Source organism: Lathamus discolor, chromosome 3, assembly GCF_037157495.1.
Source record: "Lathamus discolor isolate bLatDis1 chromosome 3, bLatDis1.hap1, whole genome shotgun sequence".
In the NCBI taxonomy this organism is placed as follows: Eukaryota; Metazoa; Chordata; class Aves; order Psittaciformes; family Psittacidae; genus Lathamus; species Lathamus discolor.
In genome coordinates this window covers 137,850,388-137,869,126 of record NC_088886.1, presented here as the reverse complement: position 1 = coordinate 137,869,126, position 18,739 = coordinate 137,850,388, and the positions used below count along the sequence as shown (strand labels likewise).

Sequence of the window (18,739 nt, the reverse complement as noted above, 5' to 3'; positions counted from 1 at the left end):
TGGCGGCCGGAGGGGTGGTGGTTGCTGCTGCCTCGGCCTCTCCCCTCACCCTGCTCTGCCAGATGTGCGTGTCCAGCTCCAGCTGTTCCCCATCAGCCTCCCCCGAGCAGCCCCGGGATCCTTTTTCCACCAGGCCCCCCGTCCTTCATCAGACACCAATTTGGTCTGCCCCAGCTGCTCATTTTTCTTCCCGCCGCGTGACATGTTTTCACCTGGCTCCTAATCCGTCTCTTTCCATTCACAGCTCGAGCTGTTTATGGATGTGCCTCGGCTCCCCCTGCTTTTCCCACCCCCCGGACAGAGCCATCCATCAACAAAACCCTGCTGCGCACCAGAGCATGGAGCATCGGAGCAGGGAGCATCCGTGCTTCCCCTCCCGGTGGCCTGGGACGCTGTTAACCCAATGGGGCTGAGGGCACACGTTCCTGCCCCCACTCCGTGCGGTGACCCTGGCGGGAGCATCACCTCCATCCCTACCACATGGGGTTTGCTGTGGTGCTGCGGTTCCAGGGTCCTCTTCCTGCCTGGGGAGACCACAGGGGCCACGGCACCAGGGCTCTGCCCCCACTGTTTTGGGGCTGCTCCCTCTTGCACAGGTGCAGGGAGCCCACAGTGAGGACATGCCCCGAGCCCTCAGGGCTCACCCCGTGTCCCGTCCCCGTCCCCCCCGGTCTATGGGAGCAGGTGCCTCAGTGCGGCAGCTGTCCGGTCCTGCAGGAGGAGGCAGCTGTGCCAAGGGGGAAGAGGGTGGTGATGGTGATGACAGCTGGGAGGGCAAACATGGAGGCACAAAGCACGGGGGTGTGCGGTGCGGGATGGCCATGGCTGTGCATCAGGGACTGCTCCTGGACCCCCCTTCACAGAGAGGGAAGTCACTCATCTCACCCCTGTCTGTGTCCCTGTCACTCCTGGGGCTCTTACCCCTCCTCCCACAGCCGGGTACATGGACATGGGGAAAGCATCGCGCGGTCCCTGTGGTGGAGGCTGTGAGCACCCCACCGGAGTGCTCTGCTTGTGACCAAGAAGCAAACACCCAAATATCCCAATGGATTGGGTGTTTCCTGAAGTGTCTGCACAGGATGGGGCTGGGAAGGGCCCGGCAGCACAGCGCAGCACCCTGTGCACGGGGTGGTACAGGGTGGGGTGCACTGCCTGGAAAGGGGCCCCTTTGGCAAGGGATTTGCTGCTGCGTCCCTTGGGCTTGGATGGGCAGAGCCGAGCACGAAGGTCCCCTCCCTCCAGCCACTGCCCCGCTGGTTTCAGCTCTCTAAGACCCTCTTCCCTTCTCATTTCCCACCAAAGCAAGGGGGGAATCCAAACCGGAACAAAACCAGGAAAAAATAAAGGAAGCCAAGCCCGAAGAGCGCGATGGAAGAAACCCGAATGCCTCTAAGAAACTGCTCTGCTTGACAAAGTCAGCCCCAATTTCCCCAGATGAAGAGCTCGCCCCTGCACAGGCACAGCCAGGCCAGGCCAGGGCTCCACTGTAAGCTCTGTCTGAAGGTTTCCTCCTGCCCCTTGCCATCCTTGGCTGAGCACAGAGGGTCCCTGATCCAACCCGAGGTGCTGCCAGCACACAGAGAGCGCAGGGGCGGTGGGGATGGAGCCTGGGTGCTGGGGCAGCAGCATGGCCGGCACAGTGGATGCCAGAGAAGGCAGGAAAGCCGCTGTCCCCATCCCCAACCCTCTCCCCATCCCACAATGGGGATTGTTCTGGAGGCTGCAGGCAGGATGCGGCCCGGCCAGCTCCATGCCTGACTCACATCCTCACCGGCTGGGAGGGAGCCGGCAGGGAGACACGGCTCCAGCATCCTCCCCGTGGCGCTGGGATGCAGGACGGGCGCTGGTGGGCACTCGCCGTCCCCCCATCCCCGCACTGCCCCCTCCCGAACAGCCCTGTGGAAAATCCCCATCATCGGCATCATCGTTGGAGCGGTTCCTTCCGAAAGCAGATGGGAGCTTCCCGCCGGAGCTGGCGTTCCCGGGGGGAAGAGCTGCAGCAGAGCGAGGCGTTTGCACTAAGTGATCACATTTATTTGAGTACTTTGTGTGTGTGTGTGTGTGTTCTAAAATCGGTTACAGAATAAATACCTGTGCCTTATAGCAGGAAGTCCACTTTCTTTTTATACAAAGTGCTTGTTACAGGAAGTTGCATCAGCGATAGGCAGGAGGGGGGGCGTGGGGCCACGCGGCCCCTCCTGGAGACGAGAACAGGTTCTTTGTTTATTGATTTATTCGTGATTTCGTTTGTTTTAAAGTTTCTTTTCCCTTTTTTTTTTTGTGTGGTTTTTTTGTTGTTGTTATTTTTGTGCATTAATTTCCTGCCATCGTGTATTTACAAACCTCTGAAAGAAGGAAAACAACCAAAAAATGCCAATAGGTGGGAGAGGTGGCCTCGGAACACAAAGAAATCAGCCTCTTAAAATAAAAAAAACCAAGGTAACAAACCCAAAATCTACACTTCATCCGGAATCCATGATGGGTGGCTTTCTTTTTCAAACGGGAAAGAGAAGGGTGGGAGAAAGAGGAAAAACGGAACCAAACCGGAATAAAAATGAACTCGGAGAAATGGGAAGAGGGAAGGTGCCATTGTCCCTTCTGGAGTTTTCCAAAGGCAGAGAGGAGCAAGGAAGAGCACAGGCCCAGACGCCCGACTGAAATCCCCATCAATTTCTTCTCAGTAATTTCTCCCTCGTCTTTTCCCAGCGAGGGGCGGGAAGGACTTTCCAAAATTAAATAAAAAAAAAAAAAAAAAGAGGAATTAGAAGGGGGAAAAAAAAAATATTATTTCATCTGAAAGGGATTTAAAAAACAAAAGAGGGGGATGAGGGAACAACCCTCCCCAAAATCCTGGAGGGGCGGGAGGCAGGGAACACATTGGGTTTGATTTAAAAGGGGGTGATGGTGGGGAAGAAAAGCCAAACCAAACCAGACTTCTCCCTCCGAGCGCGCCACGGAGCGGCCGTGTGTGATGGTTAACTGGTGACGTAGTGTTTCGCCGACGGCTGGCCGTACACCCTATAGAAATCCTGCCGCCCGTGCTGCTGGGATGCGTCAATCCATTCCCTCACGGCAAGTCCCGGGAGCGACTGTGGGACGGCAGGGGCAGGCGGCAGCGGGTGGGAATACTCCTGCGATGAGACCGTCCAGGGGAAGTGCCCCGACCGCGGGTAGGGCTGGTGCCCGCTGTGGTTGGACACGGAGGAACAGTAACAGTTATCCACGGAGCAGACGAGGATTTTGCGCCCGCCGTACTGGGAGAGCACGGACTGCTGAGATGATGTGGTGTTGGGGTAGTGAGATGGGTTGAAGACGGAGCCCGAGTGCACCGGCTGCGGGCCGCTGGGAAGTCCAACTATGTGCTGCGTGGAGCTACAAGGCACCATGGCTTGTGCGGACTGCCCCTCGCCAGCCGAAGCGCCCTGGCTCATGTACTGGCTCGCCACAGTCCCGGACGATGGCTCGAGGAAGCTGCCCTCGGGAAAGGCGGTGGAGTGCTTGCGCTTCTCCGCGCCGGAGTTGCTGACAGTGCAGGGGTACATGGGGATGCTCTGCAGGAAGGGGACGGGGGTGCTCAGAGGACCTGCAGAGGAGAATGGGAGAGGGGGATTGCATCAAGCACAGCTCCAGGCTACTGGTCCCAATCTGCAGCAAAGCCCCAGGACCCACGTTCCAGCCCCACACGAGCAGAGGGTTCCCCATCCGGCCTCACCAGCAGCACACTGCGCAAACAGCCATACACAGGTGAACTTGCAGGTTCCATTCTGGATCTGGCCGGCAGGCTCAGAGCAGCCTCAAGTGCTGCTCTGCAAGCACTGCACAGGCTGAGCCTGTGCACAGCTCGTGACCATGGTCTGTAACGGGATCAGGGTGGGACAGCCTGGGCGACAAACCCAAATCCCCTTCCTGAGTACCCCCAACCTCCGCAGGATGTGGTCTGCTCCCAGGCATGGGCTGGGGGCTGTGGTACCACGCTGGCCCCTGGCTGTCCCTGCCCAGGCACCAACCCCCAGCTTTCCACTAACGTTTCCTGCTGATGGCCAGCCCCTCTGCTCTGTCACCCCAAAACACAGCTGCTTCACAGGCCAAGGGGAATGTCCTGGGGAGAGCCAGGAGCTGGCTTTATGCCATCTCCATGTCCATGCTGACAGCAGAAGGGGTCCCACAGCTCCTTGCATCCCAACAGCTCTCCCCCCCTTCTTGTATTAGGATCCGCAGGACACCCAGCTATGGATACAGGAGGTAGTGAGGTCCCCTGCTTCCCCCTGGCACCCCTCAGGCTTCACCCACCTTCCAGCAACTTCCTGAGCTGCTTTTCCTTCTTGGCGATCTCGTTTAGGAAGAGCTTGGAGTTGAGGTGGCCGATTTTAGGTGGGGGCAGGCTGCCACCTGTACAGTTCTGGGTCCTGTTGGGGACCATGGGCAGAGAGGAGAGATGTGAGGGACAAGGTACTCTCAGGGGAGGGTCAGATGGATCCTTCCTCACACCCGCTGGGGCCAAACCCCTTCCCTCGGGCAGCAGTGTGGAGCACAGCAGGGAGCTGGCTCTCTCCTGTGGGCAGGACTTTTCCTGTGCAGCTTTGCTGTGAAGCTCCCATGTCAGGGCTCACCTCCTGCAGCCCCTGTGTCTCCCACCACGGCCACCCCAGCTCCCATTGGCTCCACTGGTGCTGCCTCTGTCCCAGCAGAGCCAACTGAGCCCTGTGACCCAACCCAGCTGCTCCCACTCTGGACCGAATGCTGGATGGGATGCTGGGTGCCAGCTTTGCTCTTCCACAAGCACAACACTGTGTTTCCCCTGGTCCAAGGGCAAGAGTTGATTCAATAGCTGCAGGAGGGCATTTTTTTCATCCTCCCAGAGAAACAGGAATAGTGAGGCATGAAACGTGCCTCTCCCAGGCCCTGTAGCATCCCTGGCCCTGGTTCTCCTCTGGACACTGTGCTGCTGCCACCCTGCAAACACAAACATGCCCCTTCCCCAGCACACTTACCTGTCCATTAAGATTTTCACAGACTTGGTGTTCTAGGAAGGGAAGGAGAAGATCTGGTCAGTAAAGCCTGTCCCTGCTGTAGCAGCCACCTCCCCTTTCGGTACCACCTTCTGTGGCCCCCCAGGAGGGGATAGGCTGCCCAGGGGTGCTAAGCCCCCTCTCCCCAGCACAGGCTGTCCCAGCTCCATCTCCAGCTATGACACCTCCTCCTTCAAGGCTGGTGCTGAGCCTGCCCCACTCCTCCTTGTCTTCTCCCACTGCTGAGCCACCTGAAGGCATCAGCTAGCTCTGTCAGTGTCCCCAGTCCCCTCCCCACCACGTCCCGCACCTCCCTGTTGCTCGCTGCACAACCGCTCCTCCCCATGGCCCCCATCTCACCCCCAGCTTGTCTTACCTTCATGAAGTTGATGTCCTCAGTTTTGTCGAACATCACCTGCACAGAGCTGAGGAGCTTCTTGGCCTCCTGCATGCGCTCATTGAGATGGAGGACCTGGGCTGCATTCTCGTTGCAGAACTTGGCCTGGGCCTTGTCCAGGATCTCCATGGTCTTCCGCAAGTCCTCATCCAAGATCTGGTGCATCTTCTCGTACTGCAGGCGCACCTCGTCCTTCAGCTGGCTCACCTTCTCCTGGGGGAGAGGAGCAGGGTCAGGCCCGCTACGGCCTCCAACCACGGTGTCCCAGGACACCGGGGTCTATTCCCCAGCAGGGCTGGGTGCGACCTGAGAGCTGCACCATAGCTCTGCCCCACTGCAGTACCCACACAGACCTAACCCTGCCATCAGCAGCCACATGTGCCAAGACTCAACAGGGCACTGTAGACATTCCCTTGGACCTACCTCTGGGGCCTAGGTGAGGATCAGCTCCAGAGAGTTAATGCCAAGCAACAACCTGCCACACCACCTTGGAAAGTCCCATCCATCCCCATCTTCATCCTCATTCCCATCCCCATCCCCATCTCCACCCCAGGCTGGGGACAGCATGCTCCAGAACCCTTCCCCCCATGCTCTGGGAGGCCCAGGGGCTTTAAGGACCACAAGCTAATCTTGTTTTACCCACATCCCAGCAAAACACCCACTTGCATCTCTTCCACCTCCTGGGTATTTCAGTGATTTATTCAGGGATTTCCCACTTCCAGACCCTCCCCTTCTGCCTGGGATGAAGCCAGGAAGTCTGCGCTGAGCTGAGGGTTTGGTGGGACATCTGACATATAAGGACAGCTTTCTTCTTTGCCTCTCAATTCACACCAGTACGCACAAGACTGTAGGGCAGCCCCAAACACGTTTTTTCACCCAAAAGGATGACTTGCACGACAGCAGGTCTGTCCAGCCACTCACCCCTTGCATGTCCACTCTCCTCCCTGCCAACCTGGCCCCTCTGCCCCTGCAGCCTGTCCCTATTGCCCCATGGGGTGACAGTCCCTTGGGCTGGCTGCAGCAGGGTGAAGCACCAGTTACCTCGACCAGCCGCTTATCTGATTCCAGCTTGTAGAGCTGCTCTTCGATGTCTTGCTCCCGCTCCTCCAGGCGGTCCTGCTGCTTCATCAGCATCTTCTGCAGAGATGGGAGAGAGGAGCAGTTGTTAGAGAGCAGTGGCCACACACACCAGGAAGCTGTGGTGCTGCCTGCCCTGGCTCTGCCCGTGTGGTTCGGGAGGGACAGTGCTTCTTCACAGCGCAGTGCCACTGCTGAGCTGAAAGCCCAAGCATGCCTGGCGGAGGTGGAAATCTTGCCATACCAATGGCCACACAGAGGGGCTGTATGTGCTGGGCTGCCTTATCAGCTGAGGACCTTGATTTGGGTCCCCTGGATGGGGGCAGCTGCACGGGTGACATTTTGCAACCTAGTCACTGGGGGACACAGGGAGAGCTCAGTTCCACTATGGCAGCACTGTTTGGAGGCCCATCACCCATCGCCAGCAGGCTCCTGCAAGACACGGCCACCCCCCTCACACCCCTGTGTGCTGTGCCAAATCCTTTCTGCGTTCCCTACCTCCGTGACAAGCCCCAGAGCCAGCATCAGCATAATCGGGAGGGACAGAGAGAGGAGGAACAGGGCCTCCCCCCAGCCGGCTGCCAGCCCCTGGCCCCCACTCCTTGGGGCTGGGCCTGGGCCATCAGCCTAATAACTGGGACAAAACCTTATTCCCCAGCTATCAGCATGAGCGCTTCGCTCCTGCACGCTTCCCCATCCACTACGCGTGAGAGAAGGGTTCCATCCCTGCGAGCAGGAGCAAAACATCCCTCAAAATCAGCTCCAGATTCTCTCGCGCTGTGGTTATCCCAGGGAAAAGCCATGGCACCAGCAGGGTGAGAAGGGCTTCACCCGGCACAGAGATGTGGCGTTTGAGACTCAGCGACAGGGGCGAGATGGGAAGAAACCAGCAGCAAGGATGAATTTCGAGGGGATTATTGCTATTATAAACTGTCGCTCGGGGATTTATAATCAAGTAATTAATTCCTGGACGAGGCGGGAGGGGGAGGGCGGCAGAGGCGCTGCCGGGATTAATTGCATTGTAGGGAAAGGCTGTCACCTCCGACTCAATTCGGGAGCAGGAATGCGAAGCCTCCTCCTTCCTATTGTTTTCCTTAAGGTCTCAAGGACCTCCAGCCTCACTGCCATGGGGCTCCTACCATTGATAATAATGAGGAGCTAAAAAACCCCCAGTTTCCCACTCGCAGTCACACTCCGCATGTGTGTGCACCCACTCATGCACATGGACACACACAGACAACACATTCACCGAAGCAGGGTCCGAGGGCAGCAACAGACCCCCAGGCACGAGGGCACATTTGGTGGCACATGCGTACAGAAAGACAAGGGCCTGCAAGCATCCAAGGGCATTGCTGCTGCTATGTTTAAGACCAGCTGAATAGGTGGGAGTGTCTACATGGAGAAAGGTTTGATGCACATAGTAAAAACCTCCCTTTTTCATCATTGAAGAGCTATTCTACAGTGGGCAGCAACCTGCTCCAGCAGCGGTGCAGGCAGGTGCATGTCAACACAACCTGCCCCCAGCACCACTGGTTGAAAACAGGGTTTGCAACATCCCCCTGGCGCAGAGCACAGCGCACCTGGCTCTGGATCCTGCTCCGGCATCCACAGGCTGGAATTCCCCCACCAAAATCACAGTCAAGCGATGGGAAAGCCGCCTGCTCCAGGAAAGGAGATGCATCCTGCATCCTTCCTGCATCCCTGTGTGCAGGAGGCTGACGGAGCCCAGAGCCAGGAGAGCTCTTGCAGTGCAGGCCGAGTTCCTCGCTCCCCAAGCTGGAGAGCCAAAACACATCGCAAGCCTCGCACTGAGCCCTTCCCTGCACCTCCCTCCCTGCCGGCAGAGACTCGCTGTCTCCACCACGAGCAGCCAGACCCACCCCACACCAGTCCACCGGGAGGACGGCTGAGTGCAGGGGGGGCCCTGGGGAGCAGCCAGGTCCCCGGCCCGCGTCCCCCAGATGCCAGCTGGGGCAGGGCTGGGCAGAATGTGGGACAGGATCCAAGCATGCCGGCTCTCTGGGCACAGGGGCCAAACCCCCATCCCACTCCGGCATCAGGCGTCCGACACGGAGCCGCCTTGAGGCAGCCCCTGCTCTTCGCCCCAGTGCTGCCGGGATGGTCTCGTGGGGCAAAGCAGGGCTTCCCATCAGTGGCAGATGCCAAGCAGGCAGAGGCCACCCTGCCAGCCCGTGCAGTGCGAGGGACAGACCAAACAGCCTGAGACACGCACGTATCATCGGCCCCTTCCCACCGCCCTGCAGCTGCCGTGGCAGAGCTGCCAACCTTTGTGTTTTGTAACAAACCTCAGGGCGCTCAGCTCCTGGGATCATACAATTACGTGAAATCACAAAAATGTGCATAAATGTATCTGTAGGCAACTTTCTATACATATCAGTTAATTTAATAGCCCCTCACAGCTGGAAAAAGTGACCGAAATCTAACCTAAAGCCATAGAAAGCATAGAGGACATGGAGTGTTTTCTTTAAATCTCACATTTGAGCTACTCTCTTGATTTTAGGGCGATTTTAAACCTATGCATGCCTAGGATTGCAGCGGGACGGGAGGGCTTTTGACCCACAACAACCAAAACCTTAACAAGACACATGGGTCTGAACTACCCCTTCTGGCACTGAGGGGCGAAATCTCATTGTCTCCGCAGCATGGGCTGAATTCCTTAGGTATTTTGAAAAGGAAAATACATCCCTTGCCCTTCCATCCCCTCCCAAATCTGGTATTTCTGAAGTCATGAACTCCTCCTCCAGGATCAGAATTTCTCAGGGTAATTTCTCATATTTCATGCATGACCTTGATGCTGAGAGAAACGCAGCTCCCTCCATACAGGCGCCCTTCCCGGGCTCTGAGCGACTCTGTGATCCCAGCTTGTCTTCACTGAGACACGCTGCCGGTTTGCAAAGTGGCTGCTAAAACCGCTCTGTATTCCAACAGCAGCTGAGAGGGAACTCATCTAGTTCATCAGTAAGTGAAGCTGCAGGCAGGGTAAGAGGCTGGCCCAGCCCCAGGGAGAGGGGCTAGCTGCTGGACATCAGTTTACTCTGCTGGAGTTGCAAGTTATTCCCCCTTCTCATGGAAAAACATACGGAGGAGCGGGGGAAGGCTAAGCCCTAAGTAGGGCTCTCTGCAAACACACCATGGGCATCAACCCTGTGCAGGAGCGGGACCACTGAAGGTGGAACGAGAAGCAAGCAGAGGTTATCCTTTGCTTGCAGATGAGGAGCCCACTGACAGCGGAACAGGATGAATCCTGGGAAGCTATCATGGCAAGTCAGGAGGGTCTGGGGTGCTGAGGTCATGTGCTGGCAGGGAAACGTTACTCGGAGGATCATTTCTATGGTAAGTAAAGCGAGCACTGCAAGGTCTCGTTCCATCCCCCAGGCAGGGGATGAGGGACAGGGCTGCCCCAACAGAGCAGAACTTCGGCAAGACCGAATGCTTGCAGCCAGAAAGTTTAACAGCTGAAGACATACAGGGCACCCGGGCTCCTCATCCCACAGCCATCACCTCTCTGCAGCACCACAAGTGTCAGCTGTGTTACACACACCGGTCCAGCTCAGCTGCCCCACAGCCCCCACTGCAAAGGGGGGCACTGGGGTGTGGGAAGGAGCTCACATCCTCCTGAGAGCTCCCAGGCAGGGAGAAATCTGCAGGCAAGATGTCTCCGTGGCTTTTTTTAGGCTGGTCTCACCACCGTCCTCTCCCAAAGGACAGGACTAGGTCTATGGTCGCTGCTGAGCCCATGATAACAGCACATTACATCCTGCCCTGCCTGGAGTGAAGCACTCCTCTCATCCCCCCTTTGAACCCCCAGCAGCCCATGGCCCTGGGGGCTGGCACTGGGGCAAAATCCCATGATGTGCCCCAGGGTTTTGCCTGCTCGAAGAATGGTCCTTGCGTGCCTCCCTGGGGAAAGCTGGCAGCAAAGAGCCTGTGGCACCCCTTCCCCAAGGGCTCGGGTGCTGGCCAGAGCCTGCCTGCCTCTCATCGGTTTCAGGAAGGAGCCTGGCAGCTGCACCAGAGCCAGAGAGGTGCCCCTCGACCTGCCAAGCAGCTCTGGTTTTAAATGAGAGCTGGAGCAGTGAAAAGACGTTCTGTGTTCACAGGGTAAATGAAGCCCATGCATCTCCTGTGATGTCTAATAAGCACTGTGCATCCTACAGGGATGTACCCCCAGCAAGAGTAACCATGTCCCCATACACCAGCCTGTGGGATGCTTGCAAGATGCTGATTCCCAATAAACTAGGCTGAAACCAGCCACAGGTTTGGAGGGTACTAAAGAGGGCAGGTGGACAAACGACAAGAGCACACAGCCCTTGTTCCTGTAGGAAATCGGGGGGAGCAGAGAGCCAGATCGCCCCACAGAGTGCCTTTAACCACAGCTGGCCTAGGGCAGGCATGCTTGCTTCTCTGCCTCCCTCCTTCGTTCTCCTCTTGCCCAGGCCTTCCCCTCATCGCCAAATCCCAGCCACTGAGTGAATAAGGACATTGTTTGCAGGCACCGGAAAGCCAGAACGGAGGGAGCAGCTCAGAGCACAAGGGGGAGGAAGGGCGAGGAGGAGGAGGAAGGTGGAATGGGAGCGAGGAAGCCACAAAGGGCAGATGCCTGTTGCGGGAATGGCTCCAGACACCTGCAGCTCAGCCCAGGGACTGGGATCAAGGGCCCCCATTGAGACCCGTGTCCCCGCACGTTGCTGGAGACGGCTCTGAAGTCACAGCGACTGAATGTTAATGCAGCGAAAGCCCTGGACCGAGGAGGCGAGCACAACCTTTCGCCTCCCCACACCTCACGGGCTTCCTGCTCCTGGCCCCGTTTTCTGATAAAAACCCACACAATGAGCTATTCTCACACCTCCTGAAAGCCTCCCCCACCAGATAACGCACCAGTACCTTGGCAGCACACGGCTCTGGGGCACGGCACACCAGAGCCCCCCAAACCAGAAACTCAAACCATGAGATCCAGCACCACCACAGCCTGAGAGAACCAGTCCCCACAGCCCAACCCCCTGGAGCATCGCTTCTGCTGCCCCACAGCGTCCTGCTGACCAGACCCAGGCAGAATCACCTCTCAAGCTCCCCACAGCCCCCACAGGAGGCTGATCCGCTTACAGGGACAGGAAGGAAATGTTTTCTGGTTGGGGTTTCATCTTGCACACACTTACAGTAAGCACCAGGCAGCAGGGGAGGTCCCTGGCCGGGGCAGGAGGCCTTGCCTCCACCAGGCAGCATGGAGCACACACACACTGCTCCAGGGACTGGCTTTTCTCACGGTGCTCCCTGTGCAGATTGGGCTGGTTTATCCCCAGCAGGGAAAGGAAGAGGGGAAGGGAACAGCCTCCAAGATATTAATAGCTGCCCTTGCTAGGAAGGTATGGGAGCAGCAACCACGCACCACATGAGCATCAGAGACACCCTTGCTAGCATTGAGGGGACCCCCTGAGCACCAGGAGAGCTGGCGCTTCATAGAAAGGGCTGGAGGCCAAATATTCAGGGCTGGCTTAGGGGAAGAGGATGCAGGGTGCCTCTCGCAAGAGGGCTGGGTGGAGATGCCTCCTCCTGCCTGTCCCTGTCTCCCTGCAAGATGCTGCCTGGTCTCTGAGCCTTCCCCAGCATGCAGGGAGGAAAAACCATCAGGCTAAGCCCCATGTCCCATCTCCACTGGCTACCCCAGAGGCAAAGCCACATGTCCCACCTCTGGCATGCTGGTGTCAGGGCACAGGACACCTCTACAGCAGATGGATGCTTCCCCTGAACCACAACTGATGGCTGCTCGGCAGTATTCAGGTTGGCCCTTGTCCCTTTGGCACCATAGGACAGTGCTCATGGGAGACCATACTCCTCTGCATGGCCTTGTACTACCAGACCCCGGACCATTGTGGGGCTGTGCTGGTGCCCACAGCCCAGGACAGCTCTGCGCCTTGTTTATACCCAGCAAAAAGGAAGAACTCATTAGCAAAAGGAAAATACAAGGCATTGTGTTGTGTGGGGCCAGCAGCAGGATTTCTGGAGGCCAGGAAACAGGGACCTATTTTCTGTCGGAAAGCGACCTTCAGAAGGATCCTGAGGATGTTAATTTACCTCCCCGGCCCTCTGCGTCCCTGCTCCCCATTGCTGTGGGGATTACTTGTGGCTGTGCCTCCTGCACAAGTGAGGAAAGGAGGCTGGGGCTCTACCCATGGTTTTCAGACCTCAACTACAAGCCACGGCACAGCTGCCACTGCTTTCCATATCCTCTGAGTAGGGATGAAGATCTGCTTCGAGGGAAAGGGGGGATAAAGGAGATTCAGAAGCAAGGATATGAGGCTAGCGGCTACAGAAGCAGGGTTGCTGGCACAGAGAAGCTGCAAGTCCTGAAGGCAGGAGTCTTCCTGATGCCTGGTGCCCAGTATGGGTGATGTGCCCCTGAAACAGAGGGACCCCAAACACCAAAGCCACTTCTGCAGGGTGTTGGAGGCTGTGCTGATTATGGGCCAGTGTCAGACAAGTTGCCTCTGTGCAAAGCACAGCAAGAGGTGATGAAAGCAGAGTGAACCACATCTGCTAAACCTGGGGCTCAAGACTCACTCATGGGGAGGAGGGGAAGAAAGGAGCTGGAAACATACCTGGAAGATGAATACAGGGTTGGAGGAGCTGGTCTGCATGCCGAGCGTGCAGACAGGTGAGTCCCAACTGATGCTGCGGGATCCACAGGACAAACATGAGCCTTGGTAATGCCCATGCCTTTGGCTGGCACAGCTGCCTCCTGCCCTGGATCCGCCAGGAGATACCCGGACAGGGAAAGCATGCTCCCGCGCCGTGTCTCAGTGGCACAGGGACAGCAGATGCTTTTGGGTGGTGCAGGAGCGAGACAGAGACCAGCTCTGAGAGCGGCTGGGGCTGCAGGCACGACCAGGCCCTCAAGGCACCAAGGGGCTCAAGGAATCTCTTTTCTCTCTGCTGGGAAGGGTGGGAGAGGAGATCCCACCCAGGCCTGGGTGCGGACATGGCCAGCAGCACTCCCTGGCCAGCTTGTGGGAGAGAGAACTGTCCAGGCTGCCTTCGCCTGGGGAGCACAGGAAGCCAGGAGCAGTCACAAGGCTCAGATCCATGTTTATGAAGGACAAGGTCTGCACCTTGTCCACCATCAGGGATGTGATGGAGGAGCTCTTTTCCCCACCTCTGTCGGTCTTAGGAGGGAAATACCCTGGTCTGGGGCTGCTTATAAATCAGTGCTTGGTTTCACCCTGCTGCTGAGCCATCTCTGGCACGGGGCTCTGGCTGCAGGCCCCAGCACAAGCTCACCCTGCCCAGCACGACCCAGCACCAAATGCCCTTTGAGCAACTGGCTCCGGAGCACCAGGGCACTCCGGGAAAGCGCAGGGGTTTGCGACATCCCACAAAGTTTCAGACACCCAGATGCAAGCGTCTTGAGCAACCATTTCCAGCCACTTGGGACCTCAGACTGACAGCAACACCTGGAGCACATCTGGCCCCAATGACCAACACTGCCTTGTGCTTCCTCCCTGTCATGCGAGAAGATGAAATCTGGGCCCTGAAACTACACTGACTGGGATTCACCCTACTTGACATCTGTGGGGGCCTAAGAGGTTACATAAGAAGTCCTGCCCTTTCCACCTTCAGTGCACTCTGAAGCAAAGAAGCAAGGAGACTGTGTGGTTTCTTGAAGGTTTCAGTCAATTTACATGGATGCTGCAGGGGCCCTAACCTCCTTTCCTCCCTCTTCTGTTTGCTTTCATACGTCTCCCCCTTCCTGACCACTGATTCAGCTGAGAAATTCAGCCAGTAAAAAGATCAGACTCTTTTCAGCTGGATCATCTCCCTGAACTGGCTCTCAAAGTGTTCTGCCAGCTCCAGTGGTGGCAGTCCGGGCAGCAATGGGAGGTTGTTCATTGCTGACTCCGTTGTATCACAAACTCCAACTCCTCACACAAGCCCTGTTGCTCTGACATATCATCTGTGAGTCGTTCCTTCCATAACCCCCACAAAGAAATGAACATGCCTTGGCAGCACCCCCAGTCCTGCCTCGATCTGCTGCTGTCCCAGCCTCATCTAGCTCTGTTGAATCCCCAGATCTTCCCAACATGCTGCAATCTCAGTTGTCCCCAAACTGTACCTGGCAGGATGCTTTGCCTTCAAAAGCAGCCATCCTGCAAAGACCCACTCCCATGGCCTGGCAGCAAACCTACCCCCATCTGCAGCCCCTGCAAAATTGAGAAACCCTCACTCCCTCTTCCAAACAAACATCTTGGATTCAAGATCCAGCTGGCCTGTGTGATCTCAGAGCCTTCTCCCTGCAGGGGTGAAACACAGCCAGCCTCTTCCACCCTTCCTCCCACTGCAGGCTGAGCTGACTCTCCCCTGCCCAAAGACCTCTACTCCACACCCGCCATGGCTCAGCCCTGCCACGGCAAGACATGAGTTCAGAACAACAGCCCCTTTAGCTTCCTACCCCCATAATTTTGGAGAGAGCCTGGCTTGAGGATGTGGATGCACAAGCAGGTTTTGAGGGGATTTCATACCACCAGGGAACAGAGCAGCCACAGCAATACCCACACGCACCAGTAAGTGCAAAGGCAACGACCTGCAGCCACATACCCCATCACCGTCTCATTTGGTGACCCAAAGACAAAGGGTCTGGCTGTGCAGGCAGCACAAAGCCCGTCTCGAGACTCAGGCAGCACTAGAAAGAAAACCCTGCTTTGATTTAAAGGCCATGATTCTGTTTCCCCCCTGCCCTTCCAACTGATCTAGTTAAACTTCCAACCGCTCAAGGCTATTTTAATTTGTACTGGTAAGTTAAATCAACACAAACAAGGGCAGAACAGGTTTATATGCACCTCTATTATTGGCTTGCACCAACTAGAGTGCAGCTACATTTCTCCAGGCAGCCTTTTTTTTCTTTCTAATAAAGATAAGGGGGGACTTTTTTTGTGCACCTCCAACTGACAAATGGAGCCTGAAAGTGAGTTGGGAGTCAAAGCCTTGCAGAAAGTCAAGGTGACTTATGCGTCAATAGGCTGGATTCAAAGAGCTTTGCAAAAATGCAGATCAACTAACAAGATTTATACAACCCGTTCGGGGCTTAGAGGCTGCTCAATTCTCAGAGGTGCCAAGGAAAGTGCCTGACTCGCAGAGGGATGGATGGGGCTCACAGAGGTGGCTATCTCAACCTTTCGGCTGCTTCAAGGAAAAGGGGACTCCATTTCTCTTGGAAACGAGGTTTTGACGGGCTGAGATGTTTACTCTGAGCCTTGGCTCCTCCATCACTTACTTTAAAGGAAAAGAAACCAAGTCCTGCTGCTGCAGACAACTGTTACAAACATCTACCAAAAGCCTCAGCAGAATCTGCTGCTCCAGCTCGCCAGCACCAGACACCACCCAGGGGAGTACGAGACTCAACCGGATTCAGCACACAAGCTGGAAAAAATAAAGAAAAGGGAGGAAGAGGAGGAAAAAACCAAAAAGAGAACTTTGCACTTCTACAGCTCCCCAGTGCCCGGCACTTTGCAGGCTGGAAGCAGCCCACCAGCACCTGCGGGCAACCAGGGTGACACACAGCGAGCCCATCCACCCTCTGCACCCAAGAGGGGACCAACCACAGCCACAACCTGCTGAACGCCGAGGACCCCGCAGCCACCTCCCTGCTGGGTTTTCTCTCTCCCCCCATCTTTCTTTGCGAGGCGGCTGTTGAGAATCTGAAAGCCCGGATTATAATCTTTATGAATCCCATAGTTAGATTGCGCTGAACAGCAGCCCAGTAATACCAGATGTTCAAACAAAGCTGCCAACCGACAGCTGTCTGCAGCTTGCAGCGTGTTTTTACTTTAAAATGCAAAATGATACCAATCTATATTAAAAGAGAGACGTTCAGAGCCTTGCGATAGCAGCTGAAGCCGCGGATATTGCTCTTTCATGCAGGGTGTGGCGGCAGAAGGAAATATCTCAGAAACTACTACTTAAGCCGCCCTCCCAGCCCCCCCAAATCCTGGCCCCTTTCCTAATGGGAAAGAGACTCACGTTACTGCCTGAGCGCTGTGAATGTACCAGTGCGTGTCCAAACAAGCCAGCAAAAAGAAAAATGCAGCACGAACAAACAGTGTCTAACGAAGGATACCAGAACGAATCCGGGTGCTGCGGAGCCCACAGCTGGCTCTCAGTGGTGTGGGGAGGACGAAGCTACACACAGGGGGATGGAGGAGCCAGCTCCGGGGAGGAGGGTGCAGCCCTTTCTGCACCAGTGACCCAAATGGGAGAGCAAAGGTCCCTTCTGGCAGCAGAGCATCACCAGCAAGGATGGAGGGGTGTCTTCCACTGCTCTGGCTCATCCGCCCAGCATCCTGCCTTGGGTTGTCCCACGTGCCTCTAAAACACATGCTCGTGTGGTGCTGGCCCCACCAGCGAAACTCTGTCAGGGCTTCCTCTGAGACTTGATGTGCAGAAGGGTTTGAACTTGAACTGCTTTGTACCTTTATTTGTTAGGCTGGCTGGAACCAAGTACAAAGCCTTACACCCTGCAACCATTCCCACATACCAGCAGCTGGGGAAGGCAAGAGCCAGAGCTCAGCTTCATTCTCCATTCTTTCTCCCTCTGGAAATGCAAGCCACCTGTACCCACCACATTTTGGGGATGGCAAGTCCTGAACATGTAATCGTGCCACGCTGGGCATGTTGGGCATGGCACAGTACGCGTGGCTTGCAGGAATCACGCGGAGAGGGCTCCAACTTACTCAAACGTGACGTCCTGAATTCCCCACCAGCCGCGATCACAGGAAATCTTTGGGACCGGTCCCAAGGCTGCCTCATTGTGCTCTGAGCAGCAACAGCATGAATGAATCATGCTCCTCAATGTGACACACAGCTCCCAGCAACGTACTCGGGACCAAAATATTTACATTGCAAACGAGTAAGAATAGGACCAGATCCGCTCCCCCAGCCTGGTGACATGAAAAGGCCAACCTGGTCTTGCACCAAGCAAGTGGGTGGTTGGCAGGATATGAAAGCAGGAGGCAGAGACCAGCCCTGTGTCTTGCAGCCTGGCTCTGCCCAGCAGTGCTGAACCAGAGCCCTTCTCCACAGCAGCACAGCCCCGCAGCAGTGAGCACCGAGACTATGATCCCCGTGGCACCGCGCTCCTGCTGGAACTCAGCAGCCAGGTGACAAAGGAGGGAGCATGCTGGGACCTGTAGTTTCCAGCCAGCCAGATGCAAAACGCCATCCATCCGTAAACACATCTCGAATTAAAGAGATGCAAGGCCCCAAGCTCCTGGCAAGGCGCCAGGAACTGCTTCTTCTTGGCAGGCACTTGGCCAATTCCCATGTGTTGCATTAGCCCCTTTCCGAGGAGCAGCCAAGAGCCTGGACCCCGCAAAGCCCCTCGCGGCTGAGCTGCGCCCTGCCCTTGCCAAAGTGATGTGTCTACACGGACAGCAAGATGCTCCCAGGGCTGAGGTGTGGAAGATGTCAGCCCTGCTCCTGCCTTGCTGTGAGCTTCTCTGCTTCTAGGCCACTGACTCCAGAGCAAGACTCCACAAGCCAGCACTGCCCAGGCTTCAGCGATATAAAGCCCAACACTGTGTCCCTAGAGGTGTCCAATAAAGATGCCACAGAAGCCATCAGTCACAGGCAGCAAGAAACAAACCAGTCATGGTGCTTTCAGGCAGAGCAGCACAGCAGGCAAAGCTTTGCCAAACCACCACACTGGTGGGGCTGGGGGCACCACCTCCCCGGAGCATCTCACCCGGACATGCAGCCTCCCCACGCACCAGCAAGGCCAGGACTGTTTGGCACCCCTTGGGGAGCACAGCACCCCTCTCCTTCCTGCTCACCCTCCCCGCTGCGGAGGAAATTGCGATGCCCGGCTGATGTCAGGAGGCATCACTTCACACAAAGGCCAGGCTTCCTGGCAGGGAAGGGGGGGTGGGGGGTGGTGCAGGGAGGAAGGGGAAGAGGAGCCCGGGGCAAAGGCAAGCCACATCTCCAGCTCTCCGTGTGCGCAGAGGGGCAGCAGCAGGAGATGGCACTGCCCCTTCTCCTTTAATTGCCCTTGCGCTCAGGAAAGAGAGGCAACATCCTATCTCCCAGTGCCCTTCACAGGAGCCCCAGTGCTGCCCTGCGGAGCTGCAGCGGAGCATGCACTCCTTTAAGGATGCACAGACAAAAGGGACTCAAGTTTATCTTAATTTGTTCCTCCAAATAAATCAATTCCATCTTCTCCACCTCAGCCAGACTGTGGCTGCTGCCG

The 18,739-nt window shown here is 56.5% G+C and overlaps 1 protein-coding gene across 2 annotated transcripts in view; it reads right to left on the bottom strand.

Moving 5' to 3' along the window:
- Window positions 1-2,012: 2,012 nt before the first annotated feature.
- The window catches only part of TRIM8 (tripartite motif containing 8), a 30,637-nt gene continuing 13,910 nt past the window's right edge, over window positions 2,013-18,739 (bottom strand). For both annotated transcript variants that reach the window (XM_065672140.1, XM_065672141.1), the window contains 5 exons: window positions 6,448-6,543; window positions 5,386-5,619; window positions 4,992-5,023; window positions 4,291-4,406; window positions 2,013-3,583 (listed from right to left, as the gene is read on the bottom strand). In XM_065672140.1, coding sequence (XP_065528212.1) covers window positions 2,976-3,583; window positions 4,291-4,406; window positions 4,992-5,023; window positions 5,386-5,619; window positions 6,448-6,543 — 1,086 coding nt within the window. In that variant the 3' untranslated portion in view covers window positions 2,013-2,975. The remainder of the gene's footprint in view (window positions 3,584-4,290; window positions 4,407-4,991; window positions 5,024-5,385; window positions 5,620-6,447; window positions 6,544-18,739) is intronic.